This window comes from Macrotis lagotis, chromosome 6 (genome assembly GCF_037893015.1).
Source record: "Macrotis lagotis isolate mMagLag1 chromosome 6, bilby.v1.9.chrom.fasta, whole genome shotgun sequence".
Taxonomy (NCBI): Eukaryota; Metazoa; Chordata; class Mammalia; order Peramelemorphia; family Peramelidae; genus Macrotis; species Macrotis lagotis.
In genome coordinates, this window is record NC_133663.1 from 79,354,930 (window position 1) to 79,382,676 (window position 27,747).

Here is a 27,747-nt window from a genome sequence, read left to right on the forward strand (position 1 = left end):
ACCATTCCTATTACTTCCCAAACTGCTCCCTTAACCATGGTTTTTTGTATATTTTCTCCATTAGAAGGTAAAGTCTTTAAGGTTAGGGACCGATCACTTTGTTTTTATTCTTCTATAGTTTCCCACACAATTCTTAGTACAGAGAGCTTCATAAGGGCTTCATTCATTCGAGTATTCTTATTTCTACTTGCCAACAGTTGTAATATCCATGGGGAAGAATCACAATTAGGGGACTAGGATATGCTTTTATAAAATTGATAATGTCTTCTTTTGAGAGAAAAATTGGCCAAGTGATTTCCCCCTCTCCAATCCCCCACCCTCCCAGTTTATAGCATATCTGCTACAATGACAGAACCAAGCAGCTAAGAATCACTTGATAGTTAATAGAAAGAGTACTGGGAACTCAGAAGCGGTAGACCTTTTGGTTAAAGGTTAACGACACGACTTTGTCAACAGCAAGATGGAGTAAACACAAACCACAAAGGAAGAGCTGAAACTGGAACTCTATGTTATTGAATTAGTGCATGGCTAGAATTTTGCTATCAGCCTAATATTTACAGAGTTGAGGCCAATCAATTAAAGAGAGAGCCTGGAGAACAGCACTGTAACACTAGAGGGTAGAAGTAGAAAATTCATTGTTGGGGTGGGAAAGAGCTAGAAAAAAGGGAGGGAGTAACAATCAGAACTGGCCAAGTGAATAAGAGATCAGCAGCTAAAACAACTACAACAACAACAAAAACAATAAAATTGATATTAGACATTTAATTCATATCTACACAGCAGTGAAAATTATTCATCCCTCTTCCAACAGATTCAGTCAAGAAGAGTCGCCTACAGGCAGCCAATTTTCCTGTGATTCCAGTGGGAAATGTTAACACTTTTTTGGGTATAATAACAGCAACGAGAGCAAAAAATAATTCATCTAATTTTCATATTCATATTTATTTCCAGACTAACTGTTTAGGCAAGCTTCAAACTCTAAGGCTAAAAGAATTTTCAATCTGTAATCATCTTTTTTTTTTGTCATCTTACCTTCTCTTCTTTTTTTACTTTCAAATTATGATATAGTGAGGTGTTATCCTCATTTCCCAAGAATAGTTTGGTTGAAGTAAAGAAATATATATTCATTTAGTTCTTACCTGTCCACCTTTAGGCTGATATCTGATGTTGTCTGTGGATCCAATTTTGGACCTTACGTTCTTCAGGTCAGGTAGTGGTTGGTTTATAAGCCGTAGTTGTTTAGGAGTAGCAGGAGACTTTGGAGGAGTACGTATAATAGCAACTTTTTTCTCAGTGGGTACCAGAATCCCAGATTTGGGAGTTCCTGGTGTATGAGGGGTTCTGGGGTAGCTGGGGGTACCAGGAGTGCCTGGGGTACGGGAGGAATAGCTGGGTGGTGTACCAGGGGTGATGGCAGTGGAGCCTGGAGTGGTAGGTGTTGATGTACCACTTTTTCCTGTTCTGCGAATTGGCTCTGACCCTAGAAGGAAGAAATAACAGAAAATAGAATTCAGTTTTCTAAGGTGGAGTTGTACTTTTAGGTCAAGGTAGTTATTTTAGCAATTGGATGAGGTGGCACATGTCTATAATGCCAACTTTGAAGGAAGCTGAAGATGGTGTATTTTTGGAACTTGAGAATACTGAGCTGTAGTGGGCTAAGCAGTCAGTACAGCATCAATGTAGGTAAGGAGTGGGGGCCACCAGGTTATCTAAGGAATGGTCAATTGGTCAATGTAAGAAATGGAGTAAATTAAAAGCTTCCATGTCAATTGAGAGTGAGAGAGGAGAAGAGAAGAGAAGAGAAGAGAAGAGAAGAGAAGAGAAGAGAAGAGAAGAGAAGAAGAAAAGAAAGGTGAGGAGAATTTTAGATTTAAAGAACCCATATTGAACCATGGCACTGCTGCTTGGTGACATTAGGAAAGTGTTCAAGGTCAAGCCTGATTCTGTCTAGTTAGGAATTAGAATGAAATGAGATAGTTGTGGATTGTCCAGCACTCAACAAAAGGTAAGTTTGCTAATTGTAGAAAGGAAGGAATACTCAGTAAAAGAACAACACAGGTTCACCTCAACAGCTCCCTCATCTTTATAAGAAGATGCTTTTGGGTGAAGGGCATGGGACATCCGTCAAATCTGATTCTGGCTACTTGTGAACTTGCCAATTTATGTCTAAAGGGATCAGGAAACCTATCAATGGTTGGAATTCTAGATTCTTAGACTAATCTGCCTTTTTATAGAAACACAGAGACCAGAGCAGATACTTCTTCCATGACAGTAAAATAATTTACTGCCAAGGATCTTAGTTTGCTCATCTTTAAAATGAAAGGTATGGACCAGAAAACTTCTAAAATTTCTTATAAATTTAAGTCTATGATTGTTTAATCCTTTAAAAATCCATCAGTTTTTGTGAAATATAAGACCATAAACAAGATTTAGAGGATCTAAGAATGAAACAATTTCTGCTCCAAAGGTTTGTTTACAGACAAGTCTCATACTGCCTTGCATTTTCTAGGGTTTAAAACTATTCCCAACTTACCATAATGGTCAAAAAAGATGTGAATATTCTGTGAAATGATCTGCCTAAGGCATCAGAGGAAATGTAGGGAGAAATAGTTGGGAGCCAATATAGTTTTTATTATCCAAAAATCTTAACAGACATGGATAATACTTTCTCTATCTATCTAGAATAAGTTGGAAATAATTCCTGCTCACTAGATTCCTTGCTCTCTACTTAAACATACAAATTTCCTTTGAAATGAGTTTATTAACAGGTGCAAGCAACCTTGCTTGCTATACTCTTCCACAAGAGGGCATTTTGAGAATGATCATTTCCGTCCCCCCCAAATCTTCACTTTTCCAGGTTCAATATTCTAGGCAGAATAGTGGTTAGAGCACTGGACCTAGGGTCCGGAAGACCTGAATTCAAATTTGACCTCAGACACTAACTGTATGATTGTGGACTAGTCACTTGACCTTTTTGTAAAATAGGCATAATTACTTATCTCCAAGATTTGTTGTGAGACTCAATAAATATTTGTAAAACACTTTGCAAATCTTAAAGTTCTATATAAATACCAATTATTACTCTTCCCAGTTTCTTTGAAAGAGTGTAAATTCAATTTTTTAAAAAAGTTTTCCACACATAATACATTTCAAAGATTTTTTATGCTCATACCTCAAAAGACCTTTTAGAATTTTCAATAAATTAATTTCATCACAGTATTTGTTTCCTTTTAAAAGGATTTCTCTCTCAAACTATCCTTTCCCCCAGCCCTACCCAAGTACCATTGAAATTCTTGACTTTGTTTAGGTAAAGAAACTAGCAAGCTCTATAAACTAGTTTTAGGGACACAGGAAAGCCTGTGAGTGAAATTCTGAGTTTTTATAATATCTCATCACAGCCATTGCCCAGTATAGATGTGTACAAAATGTAATAAAGGCAGGCTATCTTTTCAACTATGAGACAGCTTCTACTGAAATGATTTTAGCCCCAGGGAAAACTTACTAACTCTATAATCATTGTGAACCTTGTAGAAAACTGCCTAATGCTTCAAGATAACTAAAATCTGAGACATAAATATGAGCGCCATATTGCTAGATGATGGAATACTGAAATCTCAAGGTCTTTCTTAACCTTTTCTTGGTACTTAATTCATATCATAGATTTTGTTGGAGTAATTGGGGCTTCTTCTGTCAAAGCATAAACTCATTGCATCCTCAAGGTATATATATTTTGAGGTTTCAAAGGTTAAATTTATATTCTTTGGGATTTTAAAAAACTAACCACACACTTTTATAGACTGAATTGTTGACAAACTCTTCAGAGTGATGCATTAGTTTTCTCTCTAACTAGATGATCTTTTCAAATAAGTTTACAAAATGTCAGTTATTTTCTTATGAGCAATGAGAGAGAGAGGATAATATAAAAGAATAGGCAAACTGCTCTATGGTCTAACTTCTATTGTGCCTCTTTGATATTTTTATTTATTGACAAAGTATATCCTTTCCCTCAGGTTTCAAGCTGTCAATTGAAGACTGAATCAAAGGTTTTAAGTTGGAAGACACTATAGCTGTCAATCAAAGGCTGAATCAAAGGTTTTAAGTTGGAAGACTCTATACCTGTCCATCTGATCAGTGGTAAAATGCTACAGTACTGAGAACCTGAATAAGGATAAATTTCATAAGAAAAATTAAGTTAAAAAAGCAATAAATATAAAAAGAGTTTATTTTAACTAGTCCTGAATGAATACGTTTAAAGGAGTGAGATCATAGAATTAATACATACTTGGTTCTATTACTTGTTATGATTGCGTGGGTATCTGTGAATATAATTCAAGGTATTATTGACATATCCCTTATTGACATATCCCATGAAAGATTTTTCATGGATTGATCCCAGCTTTATCAAAGATTGCCTATATTCTGGTCAGCTCTTTCTCCATTCTTTGCTAAATAACTGAGGTAGAGGATTGAGCAAAGTATCCTAACTTGAAAATTCCACTCTGGACTATGAACTTGCTCATACCAACAGGGTAACAATCAGGCACAATTTTGGGGCACCTGTGATGGTGCATGCCATCTGTATCCTGAGAAAGAATTGTGGAGTTTGAACAAAGACCAAAGTCTGTTACCTTTAATTTTTTTTAAAAAGTTATCTTATTATGTAATTCTGTTATATCTCATACTTTCTTCCTTAAGGATATGATTTCTCTCTCATCACATTCAACTTAGATCAATGCATACCATGGAAGCAATGTAAAGACTAACAGATTACCTTCTTTGGGGGGTGGTGGGAGAGAAGTAAGATTGGGGGAAAAATTGTAATACTCAAAATAAATAATACTTTAAAAATAGAGTTATAGTAAGCTCCAGAACACAGTATTCATTTTTAAAGATGAGGTCTGAATTGTCCTTTTGAAGATTTATAACCTTTGAGTAATTTAACAGCATAATATCATAAAGCTACTTTGATGAAATAAATGTCAGTAAGAGTTGTAACCATGCCTGAATAACCGACAACTCTAGAAAATACTGTCTGACTTACTGGATGTTCTTAAGAGTCAGTGAGTATGGTTGGAGGAAAGATAATTGAATTGACAGTGAAAGATGCAAACTAGCACTTTTTCTGATACTGAGTTTTAAATTAGATTGGATCAATTCTATTGTCCCATCAACTCCTAAGACCTCATTTTCCTATTGTTCAGCATCATTTAACTGAACCAAAATAGAAAACTTTGTAGTTAGTATCTTAATAACAATTTGCACAATCTTATTAACAATATGCTTCTATGGTAAATTTTCAGAAGATATTCAGGTTTTTATAGTAGATTTCTTAAGAGATGATAATTATGTCACAAGATGCATAAAGTAAAGAAAAAATATTACATATTTGGTCAGCATCCTTGAGGCTAATTCTGGATGCTAGAGTGATCAAATCTGCCATCTAGAACTGAATTCATACTTTTTTTTTATTTATGCTATGTTTTCTATGTAGAATATACACATATATTCCAATATAGGTGTGTTCAAAGGTGTTTCACTTAGTTTCTAAGTAATAACTACCACTCATAGGGGCAGACTCTTACTAGCTGTGTGACCTTGGACAAATCATTTGCCTTTATCCCCTGGAGATAGAAATGAAAAAGTACTCCAGGATCTTTGTTAAGAAAACTCCAGGGACAGTATGGGTCACAGAGTTGGACATGAATGAATGGATGAACAATAGTAACTACAAGAAATTGTTCCTTTGATTTTCAAAACATCAGAAATCAAGAACTGGAAGGGACTCCAATAGTGATCCTGTGAAGCTCCCACCCCTTCATTTTACAGACACAAAAGTCCCATAGTTAACTGGTGTCAAAAGTAGTATTATTTGAATCCAAGTTTTCTGGATGCAAAGTCAATGTCCTCCCTGCTTCCTGGCATGTATACAAATTTCCAGATATTAATCCTTTAAAACAGTGTAAATCATTGTTAAGCCAATTGCACCCTTCCTCCAAAATTTTCAATAAAAAACCTCCCTTTGCAACATGTCCTTCCCTTATAGACAATACAGTAGATTTTCATGGCCTGAGATGACATGAATTATTTAAAAATAAAGATATGATAAACTATATCAGCTATATTCAACAGTGAGTGCCAATAGCTTTAGAGTTGTAAGGAACCCAAGAAATCTCTTCATTGAATCTGCTTATTTTATGATTGAGGGAATTGAGACCCAAAGAAATTCAATCTTTTACACAAGGATTCACAGGCAGTATCAGAGCCCAGATTTAAACTCATATCTTCTAATTTTAATTCCAGGGCTCTTAATCCAACAGTTTTAGAGTGGAAATAGTTAGAGTAATTACCTAGTCCAGCTCCAAGATTATACAGATGAAGAAATTATCACAGAGAATTTAAGGACATTGACTCATGTAATTAACTGTAAATCCAGGATTAGAACCCAGGTCTTAGTCAATGTTCTATCCAAGTCAGAAAAGTTTTAATTTTAGTTTTAGTATTTTTTTGGGGGGTGTTCCAAAATTCTTGGATCAGTTTAAGCGGTATTTTGAAAATTTTTTAAGGCAATGGGATTAAATGACTTGCCCAAGGTCACACAGCTAGGCCTATTCAAACTCAGGTCCTCTTGACTCCTGGGCCAGTGCTCTATTCACTGCACCATGTGGCTTCCCTTAGATTCAGCAGTATTTAAGACTTTAGTATGTCCTGAATTTATATCCTTCATTAAGGTCAATATTGTTGCAATAAAAAGAGTCAGTATTATAATAAGCTCAAACTAAACAAATGCAAATAGTCTAATGTCCACACATATAATACCATTATTACTTTGATTAGAAACCAAAACATTTGAACTTTCAAATAATCATCACAATCCTATCATCAGATTTATTTTGTTAGGTTAGGCATATTTTAAATAATTTTTTTCCTGCTATTGAGGTAGATAAATGGAGTAGTGGATAAAATAAAGGACTTGGAGTTAGAAAGACCTGAATTTGAATCATGCCTGGGACTTAGTAGGTGTGAGGCCCTAGGCAAGGCATTTAATCTCTCATAGCCTTAGTTTCTCCATCTATGCACTTTGCATAGCTATTGTGAGAATCCGTTGAGATAATATGCAAAATGCTTTGACAATCTTCAAGTGCTATATAGGTATTATTATTGTTCTCCACATTCGTGCATTTTTTGAATTTGTGCTATCATATGAAAATATTAGTCTATAGATCATATATTGCTTTGTGAGAATTTTTTTACCCCATTCTCATCTATACAATGTTACTATCAACATGTTTGGAAGCAAATGATTGTTTTATGCTCAATGACAGTAAGTATCTGCTTGAATAGAAAAAAAAATCTCTCAGTATTCTGACTCCATTGAGCATTGAGATGATATTTGGGTAGCATCCTTTATTTGCTCAGATCCTTTAAAACACTGACATATAAGTAACTTCATCTCTTTTTGAGACAAACTCATTTACAGAAGACAATAAAGAGCATATTGCTAAAGCAAAAACAAAACAAAACAAAAATAAACCACTGGGACCTACAAACTCCTCTAACGTTTAGGAGGGAAAAAAAAGTTAAGTTTTGCTTGATGGAAAAGAGCCTGCTCAAAAACCACTAATGAAAGTTAAGCAGCAGACATTAAAGGGAAGTCAAACCTTGCACTTCAATTAATTTGCCTGTCCTAACTAACCATGTTAGATAGTTATTTTTTAAAAATAAAAATCACCCGAGTTGGCTGTGATTAGGACTATTATTTTGATAAATAAATAACTGAGGAAAGGGGATTGATTTTGTTGTTTAGATATAACATATATTCCACAGCAGCCACAACAAACATATAGCATTTGCAAGTTGATTCAGTGCTGAACAGATTTATTTATTAATTTCAACATTCTAAGTGATGAAAAGCATTCTTCTGGTTATTTTATTAGCAGTAATGATACTAGTTTTTCTAAAACCTATATTCTAATTCTTGTTATGGTTCTTAAGAAATTTGGAAATTGGCAGAGTTAGTACACCCTGGTTTTGTTCTAGAAATAGCTCTGTAAGACAAGATGACCTAGACATGCAAAATAAAACATATTATTGTATTATTGTTTTTTTAGATTTTTGGATATTATTTAGGACAGAAGGCAAACTTGGCCAGATATGCTTTTATGTACCTTTGGTTCTGGAAAGGACAGTTGAATCATTAAAGAATGCCAAAGTAAATGCAAAATTGACCAAAGTTAGTGATATTTTAAAGGAAAATGTCATTGTAGCAGCATAGAAATATCAGACAGCTAAATTATGACTACTTTTACAAAAAACAGATTCTCTACTCTAAAATAACCCCCAAAATTCTACTTCCTTTTGATCAGGGCTAAGAAGATGGAGAATATCACTTTATGAATGGTAAATATAACTTTCAGATTAGTCAGGGGAATTCCATTAGTTCCAAAGTGAGCCCATTAGAGATTGCCTTGAGATCTTGTTAAATATTCTCCAGTTTTATTTAAGGTTCTTCATTAAAAGTTTTTGAAAGAATAAGTATGTTTATTATATATATCTGAGATATTCCAATGAAAACAAAAGAAAACTGGATAGAAGTATACATACTAGTGGTTCGTCGTACTGAGGCAGACATAGAAGTATTTAGGGAGAAGGAATTCTCATCTCTGTCTCCTGAGACACCTCTTCGAGGAGGAAGGATAGAGGAAGGCCTGGGCAGAGAGGAGCGCTTTTCAGGGCTCTTGCTTACACCATCCTAGTCAAAAAAGAAAAATCAAAACCAAATGTACCATTGGATGAATCTCATCATTCATTCATTCATTAATCATTTATTGTGTTTATCATAAAGGAAGCATTGTATCAGACTTTGGGTAAACAAAGATCAAAACAAAATGATTGATTCTTTCAGGGAACTGATATTCTATTGGTAGGCCATTGGTTAAAATGTACACAGATAATGAAAAAAAATGCAAGGTAACCTCTAATATAATATATTGATGGCAACCAACATCAATTAGGGCTGGCTTCTTATAGAAGTTGGCAATTGAATTGAGCCTAAAAGATTCAAAAAAGCAGAGGTGAGGAGGGATGCAATCTAAGTACAGAAGACAATTTTTGGTACAGTTGTCAGAAATGGGGAACTCTCTCCTCCTCTTCTATCTGCTCCCCCACCCCCATCCTCTTTATTTCTTAAGCCAGTATAGTAGACATCATAATAGAGAGGTTGATTATTGGCCTGATAATTTAGTGAAACTTTTCTTTTGTTTTAAAAAGAACAAAAAACTCTATGATTGACCAAATTTGATACAACTCAGTTGTTATTGTATATTGCCTATAACTTTCTAGTAAGCAGAGTAACATATTTGTATCAATTTTTCTTTGCCTATATCATGCTGAACCAAAAAGTTTTCCTTCCTCTCCTCCTCATCCCATTTGTAACAAAATAAATATCTTATTTTCACACCTATTCAAGTATCTCTACTTCTTAGCTTTAAAAGTCAGTGTTTTTCCAAAGGATTTAGAAAAAAATGTATTATTTAGGGCAAAAATTATAAACATGAATAATACAATTAAAAACTCAGATGACAAGTTTTTTGAAATGTGTTTATGGAGATTTAAGTAAATCAGAAAAAAATTATTGTATATATACTATATGGAACTGGTAAGCTATTAATTTATTCATAAAAGGAAAGAATCATGCTATTTATCTATCTATCTATCTATCTATCTATCTATATATGAAATGACCTCATTTTGAGAAACTGAGGTTGGAAAGAATTTTCAGAAAAAATTTATATACTTTGGTTACTGACTAGTTTTATAATAAAAATAGAAATTTGGAATATGTTTTCTTTTAAATTAAAGTCTGTTAACATTTCTGATTGTTTTGCAATTTTTGGAAATGTGTTTTAATATATTTCTTTATTTCATGTCCTATAAGCTTGTCATAGATCACATATCTTATTAGACAAGAATTTGGGCAAGCCTGTTGAGGAAGGTCATAAAAATTTTGAAAATTGAGAAAGGAAGCTGTTTTAGCACTATCAGAACAACCTCTTAAAGGAAACAATGATTTTATTCTGACTATTTGAGGAAGGGATATTTGAGAAAGTAGAATTCTAGTTTTTAAAACAAGCATACAATGAAGCATATAAAATCCCTCATGTGAAAATATAAACAACAAATATAATAGGAAAGAAATTTGATTCTGGAATGACAATATTTCCATATCTGGTAATAGTCATGGATGCTCTTTTAGAATTGAGGATAACATGGTGCATGTTCAAGTGAAGACAATGGATTTTCCTTGCATCTTGCTTAAGTTAGGTCACAACTCTATGGATGTGAATACCAAAATATCATAACGGTCATGCAAAAAATAACAAACTAAATACCTCTGCTTTGTTGTAAGGCATTCTGAAGGGTAAAGTTTGGTGATGAAAGGGAAGGAAGAGATGAGGCAGTAGCTTAGTGAGGTAGAAGGGATAATATTGGATTTGGAAAAACCTAGGCAGAAAGTGCCAAATGGGTGATACATAAGAGATGGGAAATGATAAGATAAAACAGTCCTAGTAGAAGGATGGGAGTGGGAAGAAAGAAAATTAACAAGTATGTATTAAAGGTCTACTATGTGACAGGTACTTTACAAATATTAATTCATTTGATCCTCACAAAAATCTGAGAGGCATGTGTTATTATTATTATTATCCACATTTTACAGATGAAGATACAGAGGCAGACTTCCTTAGCATCACACGGCTAGTAAGTGACAGAACCTGCATTTGGATTCAAGTCTTCCTGCTCCCAGATCTGGTCCTCTAACTTTTGTGTCACCTAATTGGGATTAAAGGCATAATTGTCAGGCTTGGAAACTAAGTCAGTCTATTTCTTTCTTCTGTAAAGAAGAGAATAAGTGAAGAAACTGAGTTTAGAAGCATGTCTATGTCTAATCTTCAATAAAACAGCTGAGAGTATGAGGAGAGAAAACACAAACCATTTGCTCTAGGAAATAGGATAAGGAAATGACTAAATAGTGGAATAAGTGAGTTGCTAAGCAACAGTGAAGTCACAATTATGTAGCCTAAATTTATAATGAATAAAATATGATTTTGAGTCTGTTTCCAGATTAACAGCCCATAATCAAGAGGAGAGAAAATCTATAGCAGTGAGTTGGAAAAGCGACCTCACAAGATGGGAACAAAGGAAAGAGAAAGAGATAATGAAATTTAGGGTGATGGCTAGGAAATGATTCAAGTGCCTGGCTATGGGGCAAAGAAGCAAATAAGTTAAAGTGGAAAGAGTGAGAAAGGGAGAGAGTGAAGATAAGAGGTGGTGGTGTTTCTAAGTATAAAAAATTAGAAGTAGTGAAGTTGTGAAGTGGCATAGGGTGTCTGATGTGGTCACGAGGGTTTCCAGATGTTTCGTGCTGGACATAGACATAGTAGGTGTTTGAAGATTCTGTAATATGAATGCTGACATTTCTGAGAATGTTGGAATGGGATGAGGTCTGTGGGAAAAGGTAATATTGGTGATGAAGATGATGATGATGATAGCAGTAGCTGATATTTATATGGCATTTATATCATCTACTAATTTGATCCTCACAACAACTATTGAGGTATTAGCATATCCATATCACATATGGGGAAACTGAGGCTCACAATGGTGAAATGTCTTGCTCATGATCACATAGCTAACAGATGTTAGTGAAAGAATTGTGATCCAACTTTTTCTGACTTCAGAACCAGATTTCCTTTCATCACATCATGCTGTACCACACCTTAGTGATTCTCAGGTTGTTAATATACCTTTCTTATAGGATCATTGTGAGAATCAAATGGGATAATCAATGTACATAAATGCATTAACATAATATAAATAATATAAATTATGATATATTATCATATAGTATAATTAATGTAGGCTTACAAATAATGTATAAGGATGGGAAATTTTGTTAATATATTAATTACTGCAGAGAATAGTATCCCTAATCTGATTCAATGCTTAAAAATGAGCTCATTCAACTTAAGATACTATATGGATGAAGTTCAATGAAGAAAAAGGAAGTTTTATGTTAGAAACAGAAATGTTCATTGAATCTAGATGAACAATGGATGTACAACTTAAGTTGTATGACCAATAGGATATCTTTCTTGGCAGTTTTTTAAAAATAAAAGAATGTATAATAGAAATGGCATTTTCCTCTTCAAAAATGTTAGTAAGACTTGACACAACCAAAGTCATAATTGGCCCTTAAGTCTAACTTTGCCCTCTACTGATACATCTACAAGCCATTGAGCACTCACAGATTGGACACTGTCTCTTCTCCTCCTACAGCCCACAGAAGCATGTGCAGGAAGTGTAAGTGGGTCAGCACAAGCCACCTCACTTGGCTGTTCCCACACATAATCAAAAGTGTGTTTTAGAAACATACAGTAATGACATTGTCTTCAGTGCCAGAGGATGACTATCTCTGTCATAAATCTAGACTATGTGAATAAAAGAAAGATACTGGGGTGATAATCATTAACAAAGATCCAGTGACACCAGTAGGGTAAGGCTGGGAATTAGGGGATAAATCAGAGATAAAAATGGGATGTTCAAAGCAAATGTCATTGTTAACAAGATGTTCTCATGAAAAGAAGCTCAGCTTAATTTTCTACTTGGTATTGTTGCCTTCTAGCTCAAACAGAAGGAAGAGTTGAGATGTTTCTTGAGGACAAAATGTAGTTATATAAAATCTAATGTTTATCAAAGCATAAATATGACATTATTAGCCACATTGTACAGTTATATGTCTGAATAAATCCATATCTCATTCAACCATGCCTTATTTTTATATGAAGATTTTTTTATGTGAGAAGTAGCTAAAAGTTCTCAAGGAAAAAAGATGCTATTTAGTGTTACAAGAAATATTCTACTTTAGAACAATAATGACAACTACCAGGACAAAGGAGGAATAAAAAGAATTCTAGACTTGGAATCAGGAAGATGTGTTCAACATCTGTCTGACACTAGTTTTTTTAACTTTAATCTCAGTGTAGCTTAGGAATGTCCTTAAACTCAGACAAAATCTAAGTGTCTTGAAAGCAGGAATTGTCTCCCTTTTTTCCTCTTCATTTTATAGTCCCAACCCTGAAACATTTCCAGTCACTTAATAAAAATTAGTTGCTTGAATGACTAACATTTCTTAAATCATTTGGTTGTAAATCTGTATAGGTAGAGTTTTCCACAGAAAGTTCCCCCAGACTAATGCCACAACTCCTCTGTGCATTTTTAGAGTTTTTTTTCCTCAAAAAAAAATTTCTGGTTACTTTAAAGACCAAACAAAAAGGAGAAATCAAATTTATTCCAACTGATTGATTGGTTCCTAACATCCTAAAAGCAGTTAAGATGGTTATAGAGAATTGGGAATCTACTCTCAAATGATAAGACTTAAGTAATTTGTGATGTGGTTGCTTAAACCAATCACAAGACAGCTTTTCCTACAGCCCACAAAACTTTTAGGTCTAAACTATCCCTAATAATATATTTGAGATAGGGCCTTAGCATTTTTGTTTTCAATGACTCCTAATAAGATTGAATCATGAACTCTAGGTGGACATTCCAAACCACATGATCATTACAGGTAACCAGATTACATTCATCTTTCAGGCAAGTTTGTCCCTCATGGTTGTTCAGCTTAAGATCATATCTGAATAACAGAAGTAAAAGGAAGAAACCATTTGGTTAAATTGGTCAGACAAATGAGATATTTTGAGCTCAGAAAACTACCTTGGGACCTAACAATTTCAAACAGTTTTCTCTATAGGTCAAGTCTTTCATATCCAATCCTCTCCCTCAGTTTGTCTAACATACATAGAGTTAAATAGACTAACAGACATAGCTAAAGATATTTATACATAATTTTGTGCTTATCTTTTACACTGCTCTGAAGCTAGGCACAAATGGTGCATGATAAATCATCAAATATCTTCATCAATATTGAATATAAAGGAGCAACAGAATATAAATTTTATTTAAATGATTTAAGATTACATTTCAAGGGAAAGGCATAATTTCTCATAATGTTGTAATTAAATTACCAAAATATTTAAATAGAAAGGAGACTCACATCCAGAAATAAGGAGAAAATGATTTTACTTACTGAGAATTTGTCCTTTGCTTGTTTATATATACCAGAAGCTTGGTTAGTATCGCCACCTGCCGCTGTTGGACCAATGACAATAATAAGAATAATGATCAAAAGTTGTAAGAACATTGAACTTATACCTCTAGTACAATTGAATATGTCCATAGAGAAGGGCACAGTAAAATCTTATTAGGTTTCCAAATTTTGTAACTATAGGAACATGGATGAATGCATCACTAAGCCACATATTAGCAGCTAGGTTGCACAGTGGATAGAGCCCTGGTCCTAGAGCTAGGAAGACCTGAATTCCAATCCAGCCTCAAACACTTACTAGTTGGAACCTTGAGTAAAACAATTAACTGTTACCTGCCTCAGTTTACTTATCTGTAAATATATGGATAAATAATAGCATCTATGCCACAGATTTGTTGTGGGGATAAAATGACATGCTCCTTATGCAAACGTCATCTCATTTTATCCTCACAAGAAATCTTTAGATACTGCTGCTGTTATTGCTGCTGCTGCTGCTTCTGCTGCTACTATTACAACTACATCTAATTCTGCTAGCAGTCTCATCTTCTTTGAACCAGTTTTACATAGTCCATAAGCCACTGAAGCCTTACTCGTTTGAAAATGGATTCACAACTCTCTGCAATCATCTTTAATGTTTTCAGGATATTAGGATTCAATCAATCAGTTGGAATGAATTGATTTCTCCTTTCTGTTTGATCTTTAATTAGTTTTCTTATTTTGTAGTATCCTGTAGTATCCAGGTTTTTTTTATTCCAAAGGCTTTATATAACTATAAAATTTAAATAATAGTTTATGTTTTAAATCTAAACATATACAATATAAATTTATACAAGTTAAAGTAATTTATTGCCAAGATTTCTCTGGTGTCTCCTTCCCCACATAAGCCAATTATCTCTATGAATTCTAGTTCAATAAAAATGAGGAAGTATCAAATTTAGTTATATGGAATCAGAATATTAGGAATGGAAGGAACTAATATTGACCCTGCCACTTATTTCCTTGAGTAAATCACATTATATTTAAAACTTGCTTTCTTTTTTCTAAAACGAAGGGGTTAGATTAGATAATCAGGGTCACATTAGTTAGTAGAGAAAGGATTAGAACACAGGTCTCCAGTGCTAAATCCAGACTTCCTTAAAACTCTTGTTTAAATTTCTTAAACCAGTCCCTGATCTCAGGGATAGCTGAGAACTCGAAATTTCTATATAAATCAAGATTTATGTAGTGTTTTGGATGTTCATTTACTTAAAAGTTTTGTGGTGTAGCAAAGAAAAAAGTGTAGCTTACACTTAGAAAATGATCATCCCCAGTTAAAGATCCCAAGTTCTTATTCTGGATTTGTAAGGTTTTTGTCTTATCCTCAGAAATCTTTGTAATTTCTGAGCACACCTGTCAATGTTAGCTTACCCCAAGCCTTCCTCAGCTCTTCAAATCCTAATATTCGTACATTTATATGTATAGGCATAAAACATTTTGTTTGACTTGAAAATGTTAAAAAAGAGGGAGGGTATAGAGGATAGGGATAACTTAGGAAAGGAAGAAAAAGAAAGACATTTTTAAGGTTCAGGATGTAAAGCAGGATGCGTTCTAAACATGCACTCTTTGCATTGTTATGACCACATCTGTTACTGCTGTTTATTTTTGCTGGTGTTGTAGGTCTCTTTGCTTTTTGAACTTCACCCTCTCTTTTGCAATTTTACAATAGACTTAGTGTTGATGACTTACCTGATCTCACAATTTCACATGAATTAAACAAATCTTGAATCAATTTCTTGTGGCTTTGATAAAAATTCAATTAAAATGTTTCTTGACTTCCCCCCAAATCAAACAACAATAATGATTATAACAACAACAAAGACCAAACAAACAGATTTAATGCTAGGGTCACAGTGGTGCAATTTAATAATTCAAAGTGATTTCCTTCAAGTCTCAAAATAATAAATTGCACATTCTATTCCCTGTGACAATAGAGATATTAGTAACAACGGGGGGTGGGTGTCTTACTTGCACATACTAGTAGATGTTGACATAGACACTGGAACAGATGTTTTGATGATGAAACAAACTTCCTTGCTATCATTCCTCTCTACACCCACCCAGCAAAGGGTCTCTTTCTTTTATTTCCATTCCCTTTTTCATAAAATAAGAAAGTTCAATTTAAAAAGAAAATTTTTTTTCTATTCCTCTGACTCATATGCTAACAAAATTGTTTCACACTTTGTGATTCCAATGTTGAATTATTGATTACTGACAAAATTATCAAGATGGCATAATGGTTTCTTTTGTTTTAAGATTAAGATTTTGTTTGAAGTTTCGAACTTAAAAATGAACTCTTCTAAGAGACAAAAAAGTTCTTTTCTAATTTTGTGTTTGGTTCTACAAATTTTAAATTGTGGAGACCTAGATAAATTTTGCTTTGAAAATGGGTTTCCAAGTTCTGTCTATTGATTTAGGAGGAATAAGTGTCCAGTTATTTAATGATGATCAAAAATAGTGGCTGGATAACTTGAACACTGTGCCCCACTATCACAAAATATTGAATCAGATGATTTTTTTCTGATTAAAATCTTTTGTAAGAGTTTAATGAAAGGTGTTCTTAAGAATAACACATAATAAGAAGGGGCTGGGCTGAGAAATTTCTCATGAGAAATCCATCAGTGGATCATGGATCCATCCAAATATTTAAAAAAAAGAATGCTGATTTTGGTTGGTGAAGAAGGTTCCTAAATTATCCAATCCTAAATTATCTATTATTAGATAATTTGGATATTTATTGGATAATTTAACTTCAAAAATAAATAATAAACAAACAAATAAATAAAAACTAACTAAAAAATAATAAAAAAACCAGAATAAAATAAATAAATAATAACTAAAATAAAAATAAATAAATAAAAATAAAGTAAAAATACATTTAACTTTAAAAATAAAACATAAAAAAATTAAATGGGCAATTTTGCTTTATGCACATTAACTTCAGTTTTCTTCTGTTTCATAAAAGAAATGTTTTCCAAATTGTACTTCCATGTTTTCCTGCATATGTCACAGAACTTTGATCCTTGAAATGTTGAATATATAATCATATAGGATAGAACAAAAATTTTTATATCTAAGGAAGAGGTAAATTATTATCTTTCTTCCCACTAAATCTTAATTTAAAAAACACAAACACAATTATGCATGGTTTTTATCTTTCTATGTGAAGTAAGGAAATGATCCTAAAACAAGGAACATAAACTTCTATTTTTAAAAAGATTAGATTTTTGTTAGTCAGAAATTTATCTTCCTTCTGGCATAACAGTCCAGGGAGGCTGAGTTAACCTACTATTTCACACTACTTCATGTTCTTTTTAAAATTCTAACCACCAATATATACAGAGAAAATGAAAAGTGATGGATATTAGTGCCTAATATCACATAAAACAAATACCAAACATGAGGCAAAGCTATTATCTCATTTCCTTCTTGGGGGCTTTTTATGCTTTTCAAAACTTAGGGTATTAGTAGCACTGACTACTCAGTTCTAGACAGAACAAGAAAACAAAACAAAAAACTTCACTATGCAAACTTCTCTGCTTTAGTTCTGATAAAATCAAACAGTCCTTGCCAAGAAAGCAAGTGATAAAGTTACAATTTAAAGGTTTGTATGTTGCAGGTTTCCAAGTCAGGTCCAATTGAACCAATCTAGCCACCAATCAAATTGCAAGGTCCTGAAAACCTAAAAATGTGATTTAATTATGCATGATTCCTAATCATTTAGTTCCTGATACACAATTGACCTTACAATACTGAAACCCCAATCCCTAACCTATACTATCAGGGGTCCACGTGTAATTGTAAGCACTTATTCCCCCAAAATGCCCTAGATACAACAGGATCTGAAAGGAAGCATATAATTCATATAGAACAAAAAAAGCTCATGAAATATTTTGTACTTTAGAGGATATCAAAGAAACTTAACAAGCAAACAGATTCTAAGTCTCATAAGTCACTATTTGAGCTATTATATACCTTCAGAGAAAATCCCTCCAAGGGATTATAGGTGGTGGTCTATATGTCTGCCAACTAATAAAAGTTAAAATGATAAAACACAATACAAAATTAGATAGTGCAGTGTCATCACACATCTACAGTTCACCTATGATACATACAAATTATGCTTTAGAATAAGGGGGCTTTAGTAGTTGACTTTTATTAATACCATGTGATATTTTATCCCCTACCTTTCCAAAATTTAGTGTTATAAATTTTGGTTCTTCACATAATAAAGACAAATTAGTAGGTAGTAAAAATAGAGAGAGACTTCATAACGCTCAGAAATTCATGTAAAACCAGTTTCACTTTAGAGTTGTATGTGCTGACTATGCAGGTAAATTTCACTGAACCCATCACATTTCTTTATCCTGATTTCAAAGTGTCAGCACAGAAAATGCAATGCTCTTGAATGAAAAGTCTTCCTAATTTTGGATTGCTAAGTAATAAAATCTGCTGAGATTATAATATACTACCATTTTCTTTCTTCCAAAGCAACAGCATTTCATAAATCACAGTGTCACTTAAATTTTCCATAATTTTTCTCTTTCATTTTCATTTAATTCTCTTGGTGGTTTTAATGAAATTCATCAACATCAGTAACAGATTTGGCAGTGCTGATGTAGAAAATATGAGGAAATACATATGGTTTTAGGCATGAGGAGGAAAAAAAATCAAAATAAATGGAGATGTAAACCATGGTGAAAGCTGTCACCATTTTCCCACTAGAACACAGAATGGAAAGCAAGGTCTGTACAACATAATAGTAAAACACAATACTAAGATACAGTCACGCACTGATATGTCTGAGTATGACAAGCATATATATATGATAATGACTTCTGTCTGGGGGAAAACAAAATAAAACAATGATACAACACGCTTAATAGCAATATTATTTATGACATTGTAGGGTCTCAGAGGAAAAAAAATAAGATGAAGAAGCTGCTAAGGCAATGGGATTAAAAAAAAAGATAGGTGTCTATGTTTGCCAGCCACATTGCAGAATTGAACACAGTCACCTGTCGTTTTCCGCTTAACACAGGAGAGATGAGTTGGTCTAGTATATTTGATAGCAGGTTTTAAAATGATTTTCCTGGAGGGAGAGTGGGCCTGAACTTCTGTTTTTTTACCAAGTTCAGCCTTCTTATAAACTGCTATGGATAAGAAAACACAAAAGCACATAATCAGGAAAAAAATGAACAAGTTCAATAAAACCGAATAAACTCTGATAAATTATTAAAGTTACCATTGTACTGATCACAAATAGTAATCTCGAAGTAATTGACATATATTAAAATAAATAAAATAATAATGATTGTTAAATGAACCTTTTTTCCTTCTCACTTCATCTCTGGAGACTGTGCTAGGTTCCTTTTTAGCTATTTTTCTTTCAGGAGTGGAAATTCTGCCTCTCCCAGTTTTAAAGGGTTTTTCTTTCCTATGTTTATCGAGAGATGGTCTCCGAACTTCCTTCTCTGCTTTCTCTTCTTTAGGAACAGTCTCTAACTGCTCTGTCATGATGCTTCTATCATCATCTGTGGGATCAAAGGAAATTATAACAACAAAACAACAGCAACATCAGAAATTAGTAAGGGACATCAAAGGTCCTTGAAGTTTAAAAAATGAAATATAGGGTTGTTTTAAAATGTTAGGGTATTTATAAGTATTTTGGGCACTGGACATTTATAATTTTTGTCCATTGAGTTACTAAGTTTTGTTAGGTAACAAGAAATAAAAAAAAGGATAATGCACACCTTGAGTATCCACCCAGAGGCTGTCAGCGTCCATGATGGAGTCATCGATGGTTGTTTCATCTTTGTAATCATCATAAGTTTCTGTCTTGTATTCAGAAAAGCCAAGTTCTTCTTTTTCTGGGGAAGCAGGGGCTTCAGGGGAGCCCTCCTTGGGTTCTCCAAGTGCTTCTGCAGATTCTTCTATTTGTGGTTCTTCCTCTTCTTCTTCAGGGGGAGAGGGTCTCCTTTCAACCTCTGGTTGCTCTAGGGCAGCAAAACGCACACTATGGGAGCCGGTTTCCCCTTCATCTGTTGTGGTTTGCACTACAGTGATGAAATCATCCTCAATGGTCACCACTGACTCAATTACTCCCTTGTACTCAGGCATCTCAGTCGCACCTGACTCCACCAATTCCTCTTTGACTGCTGGAACACTCAAGTCTGTTATCTGGAGAGTTTCTGAGCGGAAAAGCAATTTGTCATATTCTCCCTGGGCTTCTATTTCTTCCTCTTCCTCCTTCTGAGCCTCCTCTGGTTCAGGTACAATCCCTTGTAGCAATGGTTCAATGACTTCTGAGGGAGTGATGGAGATGTCCGGAGTTTCTTTGACCTCTTCCTTTGACTGCTGAACTTGCTCCATTTGGAGATCAGTCCCTTTGGGTTCTACTACATAACTCTTTGGAGGTTCTTCTTCTGGCAATTGGATAGTGATGTCTTCCTGTAGGACAGTTACTTCTGGGGTCACTTCTTTCTTGCCCTCATCAGGTTTCAAGGACTCCATAGTCAAACTCTCAGGAGTATGATCATGTTCCCCACTTGACTCATAGGATTCCTCTTTATCCACTGCTTCCTGGTGCACCAGGTCAGGTTTGGCCACTTTTTCTTTGATTTCACTCTCAGAGACCTTGCTGCTGTCTTTTAGGTGGCTAGGCTCAACAATGGAAAATGTGTCTGCTTCAGGGGGTTTTGGTTTTCTATCCTCTTGAGGAGCCTGAATATGTGATTCTGTTTCTTTCCCAGAATCTCCTTCCAGTCCTGAAGCAGTCTGCCCAAAGTCACTGATCTTAGCATCGGGTTGACTCTGTTCTACTTTCTTGAGAGCTGCATCCAATCCATGGTCTACTTTTGGGGATGGTTCTGCTTCAGCCACCTCTGGCACTGAACTAAGGCTCTTTTCTGCCTTTTCACTTATGAAAATGGAAGTTTCTTTTGGTTTGATGGGTTCTTTTCCAAATACTTGCTCAAAGGTCATTCCTGTTCCAAAAGCTTCAACTTTATCTACTCCCTCCACTACTTTTTTGGGTTTTTCTTTTTCTTCTTGAAGCTGAATTTCTTTAGATTCAATGTGTTCTTCACTCTTTTCTAGTACAGTATCCAATTTATCATTACTCTTCCTTTCATGATCAGATTCCACACCAAGACCTGACTTATCACCAGAGATGGGCTGGGAAAACTCTTCCTCACTGCTAACCTCTTCTTTGACTCTTCCAGCTGCTGCCAATTTCACTTCAATCAATGAAAGATCTGTAGCCAAATCTCTTCGGATCTTGTCATCAGAACCATCATAGAAGGAACCACTTTCACCTGATAAATTTTCACTGTCCTGGACAGGTGATGGTAGAGGAACTGTATATTTATTGAAAACACAATAACCAAGATCCTCAAGTTGACTGTCTGCTTTTGCAGCAACATGGTTTTCATCAGTTAGAGTAGTCAAGCCAGTACTGCTCTCTTCAAGCAATGTCTCTGATGGTACTGATTTCCTTCTTGCCACCTCAGCATCTGCACTCACAGAGGCTAGCCTGGACCTTGTGCCTGCTAAATCTAACATTTCAGGCAAGTCAGGAGCCATCACAGACCCATTTTTATAATAATCTTTAGCCAGGAAAGGTGACTCACACAATGATTCTACTTGGATATTTTCTGCTTTGGTCACTTTCTCCTCCTCCAATTGTTCTTTGCTTTCTGTTGGAAAACAAGGAGCTTTCTCTAGGGCAGGAGTTGTGGCTGGAAGGTAATCATCCCCTTCATCCATGCTCCCACTAGTATTAGTTAGAATATCAGAAGCCAGTGGAGAGAGATCATGGCCCCGACCAAAGTTAAATCCAAGGGCTATGGAATCCAGGCAAGACATGGGTAAATTGATTGACATGCTTCTTTGTTCTATGGCAGATCTACCACCGAGTCCTAAACTCCGACTGAGTGTCAAATCATCCTTATTTTTACTGTGGAGGTCTCTTTTTTCTCCATAAACTTTTGGATCAATGGTGAACATCCTTTCTTGAGGAGAGCTAGGTTCTTCAGGTAGGTCAGTTGGATAGCTCTGTGCAAGGGTACTGTATCCACCCTCTAAAATGGGAGCAGGTTGCTGTTCCTTTCCTGGATAAAATTCCTTTTCAGAACTTCTATGTATAGGTGAAACTGTATCATAGGATTCATAGACACTTTCTTTTGTATCACTCAATTCATAGTAGTCACTGCCAGACTGAATGCTCTTTGTGGTTTCTTCTTTCAATGTCGAGGTTTCAAAGTACTTGGACATTCCAGATTTGTCTTCATCCAGTTGCCTATCATAATCAAGAGAGGTTGCAACTCCTGTCTTATGGGCATCAATGTCTTTGTCAACAACTTCCTCTCGAAACAGTTCCTTAGTTTCACTCTTTTCACTGAGGAGACCTAGTTCATCAGGGACTTTATCCAGCATTTTTGAAGTTGTAGCTGTGCTTGAAAGGACTTGCCCTAAGTCTTCAGGGAATGAATCTTGTCTTAAATCATCAATGAGAGTTTTTTGGTCTTTCTTTTCTTCCTTTTGGAATGCTTTCTCTATTGAGACACTGATGATGCCCATCTCTTCGTCTAACATCTTTTGGGATTCATCTTCTTTTGGCATAGTCATCTTTTCAGAAATAACACTTTTCTCTTCTGGTTTTGGATGCTCACTGTCAAATAAAGCAGACTTTTGTCCATCAAATGTGTAAGGCTCCTTCTTTTGCTCACTTTCTTGCTTTTTTACATCTTTTTCTTCCCCAACAATGGAAATTTTCTTGACAGGACTTTCTGCTACAGTTGCTTTGTCAGCTTCTATGGATGTTGTAATTTCCATTGAGGCTGTTGTTTCCCCTGATTTTAATGTTTTTTCCATATGGATTTGATCATCCTTTGAAATTTCTTTGGCAATCTGTGGGCCACTAGACTCTTCCTTCAGTTTTTTATCTTCTGGTGTCAGTGTCTCTGTTGCCAAGGGTAGTGCTTCGGAAGCAAGTTTATCTGATAAATCAGCTTTAGGTTCAGAAGGTAAAGGAAAGCTCACACTTTCCAAGGGAGTTGGCTTTGGAGAGTCTAATTTTTTCCCATCCCACTTTGGAATTTCCTGAATTTCATAATTTTCTTTCATGGGTGTGAGAGGGCCAGGAGATAATTGACTATATGCACTCCATTCATCTTTAGGTACTTCAATGGACAAGTCTTTTTGCTCCTTCTGAAATATGGTCTCTGTAGGAAAACCCACATCAAGTGCTGCAGGGATTAACTGACTTTTCTGCTGTAGGTCTTCCCCAAAAGTCTGTTCAAATGGGGTAAGAGGTTCCTTTTCGTCCTCTTTGCCATGCATGTTCTTTTTATCTACAGTCTCAGGTTGCGCTGACTGGGCAACTAAGGCATCATGTTTAGGCAGTTCATCAGGTTTACTTCCTTTTCCAGATTCCATTTCCTTCTTGTCTAATGGTTCAACTGTGAGAGGACCAGTGCCCTGTTGTTCATGGAACTCCATCTTCGAGGCTGTAAGTAAATCTGAAGTAATTGGGTTGCTTTTTAAATAGATCATACACAGTGCATTTAGGCAAACAGCAATAATCATTCTTTGATGTGATTAATGGATGGGAGGGTAAAAAGAAAAAAAAAACACATGGAAACATGCAGGCTCAGTATTTATTTAAAAATCAGTATGAAAATGGTAAGACTAAGATGAATGTTACTCTTGTTGGAATGGTCTCTACCTTTAATTAGGTGTCTGTGGAACTTCTCATTCCTCAAGTCTGTATGAGAAATATGCTTTAGATTTACCTCCAGATGCACATTTCAAATTAACCTCCTCAAGAAACTTTACTTACCAAGCCACAGAGGGCTCAGTACAATTTTGAAGATGGAATAGAAAAAGGTTTTGATTTCTACTAACTTTTTGCATTAATTTTCTCAATACCAAGGAAAAATAACAAGTTTTGTACTAGTGTTGTGACTATTTTAAGAATAAGGGATTTCTAATAGACATTGGACCCAAATTTTTTTAAACTAAGGAATGTAACATTGATAATAATCTTTAATTATAATTGTATACTTCCCATTTACAAGGAAATAACTGATATTGATAGTAACCAATCATTTATAAGTTATGCTCATAAAAAAGACAAGAATGGAATAATTTAATTTTTCATCTTAAAAATCTTAACTCTATTCATGATTCAACATCTGTTGAATATTTTAAAATATTTTGTAACACAGTCTTTCAATGAAACATTTCTTTAAAAAACAAGTAATAATGATTGAAGAACTGTGTGTTTAATTTTCTTAGAAAATTAAAATGTGACAATTCTAAAATATATCTTTCTTTATCTTTGGACAACTCACATGGTGGAAATCTGAAAATTCAGAAAACTTTGCCTGGTAACAGCCTCAAAAATACTAAATTTATTATAATTGTTCTCTTGTGATTGATAATTAATGATATCTTTTTAAAAATTACATTTTGATTTATTTATTTTTCTTGAGATTGGGTCTCTTTATCCAACTCAGGCTGGAAATGTAGCAGTCACTCGTAGGACTGATTCCAATATGGATCAGCAGGAAGCTTTTATCTGCTGTTTTTCTGACCTGGGCCAATATATTTCTTTATTAGCAGCCTGAGGAGTTCAGTTCTCAAGAGTTCGATAAATTTGTAGTGGACATAGTGTAGATACTGGATTGACTTTATCTCTACTGAGCTCAAGTAGTCTATCCCTTGCAGTAGGGATTAACTACAGGTGTGTACCACCATTCCTGGACCCACTTTTGGTTTAAGGTCTATGTACCAGTTGGACTGAATGGATGGTACAATAGTTTTATTGCAGTTTTAAACTTTAGTAGATATTGGCTGACAGTAACTTAACTAATACCTATTAAAACCTAAAACTGCACTAAGACTTTTGAGATACCCTGCACTTTGTAAAGTTTTGGGAAAAAAGAATAAAACTCAACCATCTCTCAAAAAGAAAGTGTTTTGGAACATCATTACCTTAAGGACTTGTGTATCCTGTTGTAACAATAGAAAAGAAATAATTTATGAACTTCTAATAAAAGTTATATGGATGAAAACTCAAGAAATTTGGAAATGACTAAAGAGATGGGCTGCAATAAATGGAAGGGATATGACACAAGAAGCATCAGCAATAGCTCAAGGAAAACTAAACCAGAATGCACTAAAGCATAAAAATACAGCACACTGCACTGCAAACAAAAACACATTAAAAATTTAAGCCTTTGGTATCATTGTCCAAGTCAACATATCTAGTTTTTGAAAGAAAAGCAGATGAATCTCTGCACCGAAAATTAAAAAAATAAAATAAAATAAAAGTGTACACATATTAGCAATGTGACTGGCAAACATCTGAGATGGGGAAGGGAAAAGCACTCAGGTGACATTATCAGCTTAGCTGCAAAGCATATTGCATCATAGCAAAGTAAAATTAGGAATCTGGTGCGACAGCAGAAAACCATGCGGTCACAGGGCACCGGTGCAAAATACAAGCTATGTATACTTTAAGCACAACAACCAGAGCTAAAAGAATGAAAAGAATCAGAGATGGAACAGCTTTGAGAAAATGCCAAGTTGGTAAAGCTATAAAATAGCCTATTCAGAAGCAAACATGCAAATCCTAAAGAAGACACACCTTCCCCAGCAGAGAAAGGTGTTTTTATATCCAGAGACACTTCCTGGACCACTTTTATACTTTTCTCAAGTGGTTCCCCAGTGGAAACACTTTCTTCAGGAACTATTTTTGCTTTCGAACTAGAGTCCACTTGGACCTCACTGAGGTCCTTTAGTTGGTCTGAGGACATAGTGTCCCCACACTCTTTGCCCCATTCTTTTTCAGGAAGAACAGCAGGATACGCTTCCTCAGCCAATGGACTTCCTACTGTTTCTTCTTCTTAGGGATGAAAAAGATGTTGACATCAGGACTATAGACAACACACCGTACAACATTTAAAAGAGCTCTTATACAAATAACACTTTCAGCTCCATGTTCATGATATAATGGCAACCTCAAGTTGACTTTATTTTATCATTAGGATGAACAAATTAATCTTATGATGAACAATGTGTTATTTACTGGTTGATATAGTTCACAGTTACTTAATGATAATGCATTTTGGAAATTGAGAGCTGAAAGAGTTTTTGTTTTGTTTTTTGCTCTATTTTTCCTTTAGCAGAAATGGCTATAGGTTGAAAATATGTTGAATATTTGCTGGAAATAAGAGATGATGCTACTTGTTAACATATGATTGTGAAATGTAGCGGTATTGATGTACTCAGAAAAGCTCTGCAGTTGTTAGTTATGTGCTGTTTTTTCCAATGTAGGAAGTCTCTATATAAGAACTGATCACAATTTGGGAGAGAAAAACGCTAACACAATAAACTTTTAAAGGACAATATTTCTTGGAGAGATGAAAAAAGACAAGAGTTTGGTTGCCTTATCACACCAATACTTATGGGAATTTATTCATATTTTTACACTACAAGAGGCACAATAGAAAAATAAATAAGGAACTAGTCTTGAAATTTGGAATACCTGAGTTCAAGACCTGACTCTGACATCCTGGCTGTGAGACTCTAAGCAAAGACTCTATCAGTGTTCTAGACAATTCTCTATGACAATACATGTAGGGCAGGTACCAATCTATTCTGGTATATAGAAGGAGTCTCCATCATCCTATTATTTCTATAGCAAAATATTATACAACTGTCTCTTTCACTCTCTATGGTACCATAGAAGAAAATGAAAACTTTTTAAGAAAGGTCAAAAATATTTTAGAAAGTATAGTTAAGGGGAAAAATGAATCATATTATTTTATAGAACTTATTTGTTGTGTTTAATTTCTACCATATTGATGAAACTTCTGAAATAAAAATGTCACTCATAAATTCAAAAGAAGAAGAAAATGTGTATGTATTTTTAAAAATAAGCATTAGTTTTTAGGATTTTATATCAAAAAAAGTCTAAGGAAACAAAATGAAATGATGCCTCATTTATCTTATAAACACCTTTAAAAATCCTCAGGTTACAGTACCGGTAATAATATCTGTCCTTTTTTTTTTTTTTAAGTTTTTTTTGCAAGGCAAATGGGATTAAGTGGCTTGCCCAAGGCCACACAGCTAGGTAATTATTATGTGTTTGAGGCTGTATTTGAACTCAGGTACTCCCGACTCCAGGGCCGGTGCTTTATCCACTGTGCCATCTAGCTGCCCCTGTCCTTCATTTTCAAAGAAGACTAAGACATCAGGAGTTGGTACCATGAAAAGCACATGAATTGGATTTGAGTGAAGGGGATGTTGTGCTAAGTCATCAACCTCACTTTCTCCTCTGGAGCCATCTGGTTCCAATGGCCAGATATGAATCAGGGCAACTGGAGATACCCTGGATGTGGGGCAATCAAGGTTAAGTGATTTTCCCAAGGTCACACAGCTGGTAAGTGGCAGGATTCCAACTCCTGTCCTCCTGAATCCAAGGCCACTATTTACTATGCCACTTAGCAGCCTTCATAGTACAGGTATTTAAATTTTAAATA

The 27,747-nt window shown here is 34.7% G+C and overlaps 1 protein-coding gene and 1 long non-coding RNA gene across 15 annotated transcripts in view; one reads left to right on the plus strand and one right to left on the minus strand.

Annotated features, from left to right (window-relative positions):
* Positions 1–27,747, minus strand: part of MAP2 (microtubule associated protein 2) — a 344,929-nt gene that overhangs the window by 22,298 nt on the left and 294,884 nt on the right. For 6 of the 12 annotated variants that reach the window (XM_074191477.1, XM_074191482.1, XM_074191480.1 and 3 more), the window contains 6 exons: positions 19,951–23,718; positions 19,525–19,731; positions 19,216–19,350; positions 14,144–14,205; positions 8,602–8,749; positions 1,140–1,480 (listed from right to left, as the gene is read on the minus strand). In XM_074191477.1, coding sequence (XP_074047578.1) covers positions 1,140–1,480; positions 8,602–8,749; positions 14,144–14,205; positions 19,216–19,350; positions 19,525–19,731; positions 19,951–23,718 — 4,661 coding nt within the window. Of the gene's footprint in view, positions 1–1,139; positions 1,481–8,601; positions 8,750–14,143; positions 14,206–19,215; positions 19,351–19,524; positions 19,732–19,950; positions 23,719–25,850; positions 26,109–27,747 lie in introns of all 12 variants that reach the window. The other 6 variants (XM_074191481.1, XM_074191479.1, XM_074191484.1 and 3 more) reach the window with 4 other exon arrangements.
* Positions 11,118–27,747, plus strand: part of LOC141490997 (uncharacterized) — a 35,586-nt gene continuing 18,956 nt past the window's right edge. For 2 of the 3 annotated variants that reach the window (XR_012469417.1, XR_012469418.1), the window contains exons 1-2: positions 11,118–11,158; positions 23,629–23,708. This is a non-coding gene — a long non-coding RNA (uncharacterized LOC141490997). Of the gene's footprint in view, positions 11,159–23,382; positions 23,505–23,628; positions 23,709–27,747 lie in introns of those variants that run through there. The other variant, XR_012469419.1, reaches the window with a different exon arrangement.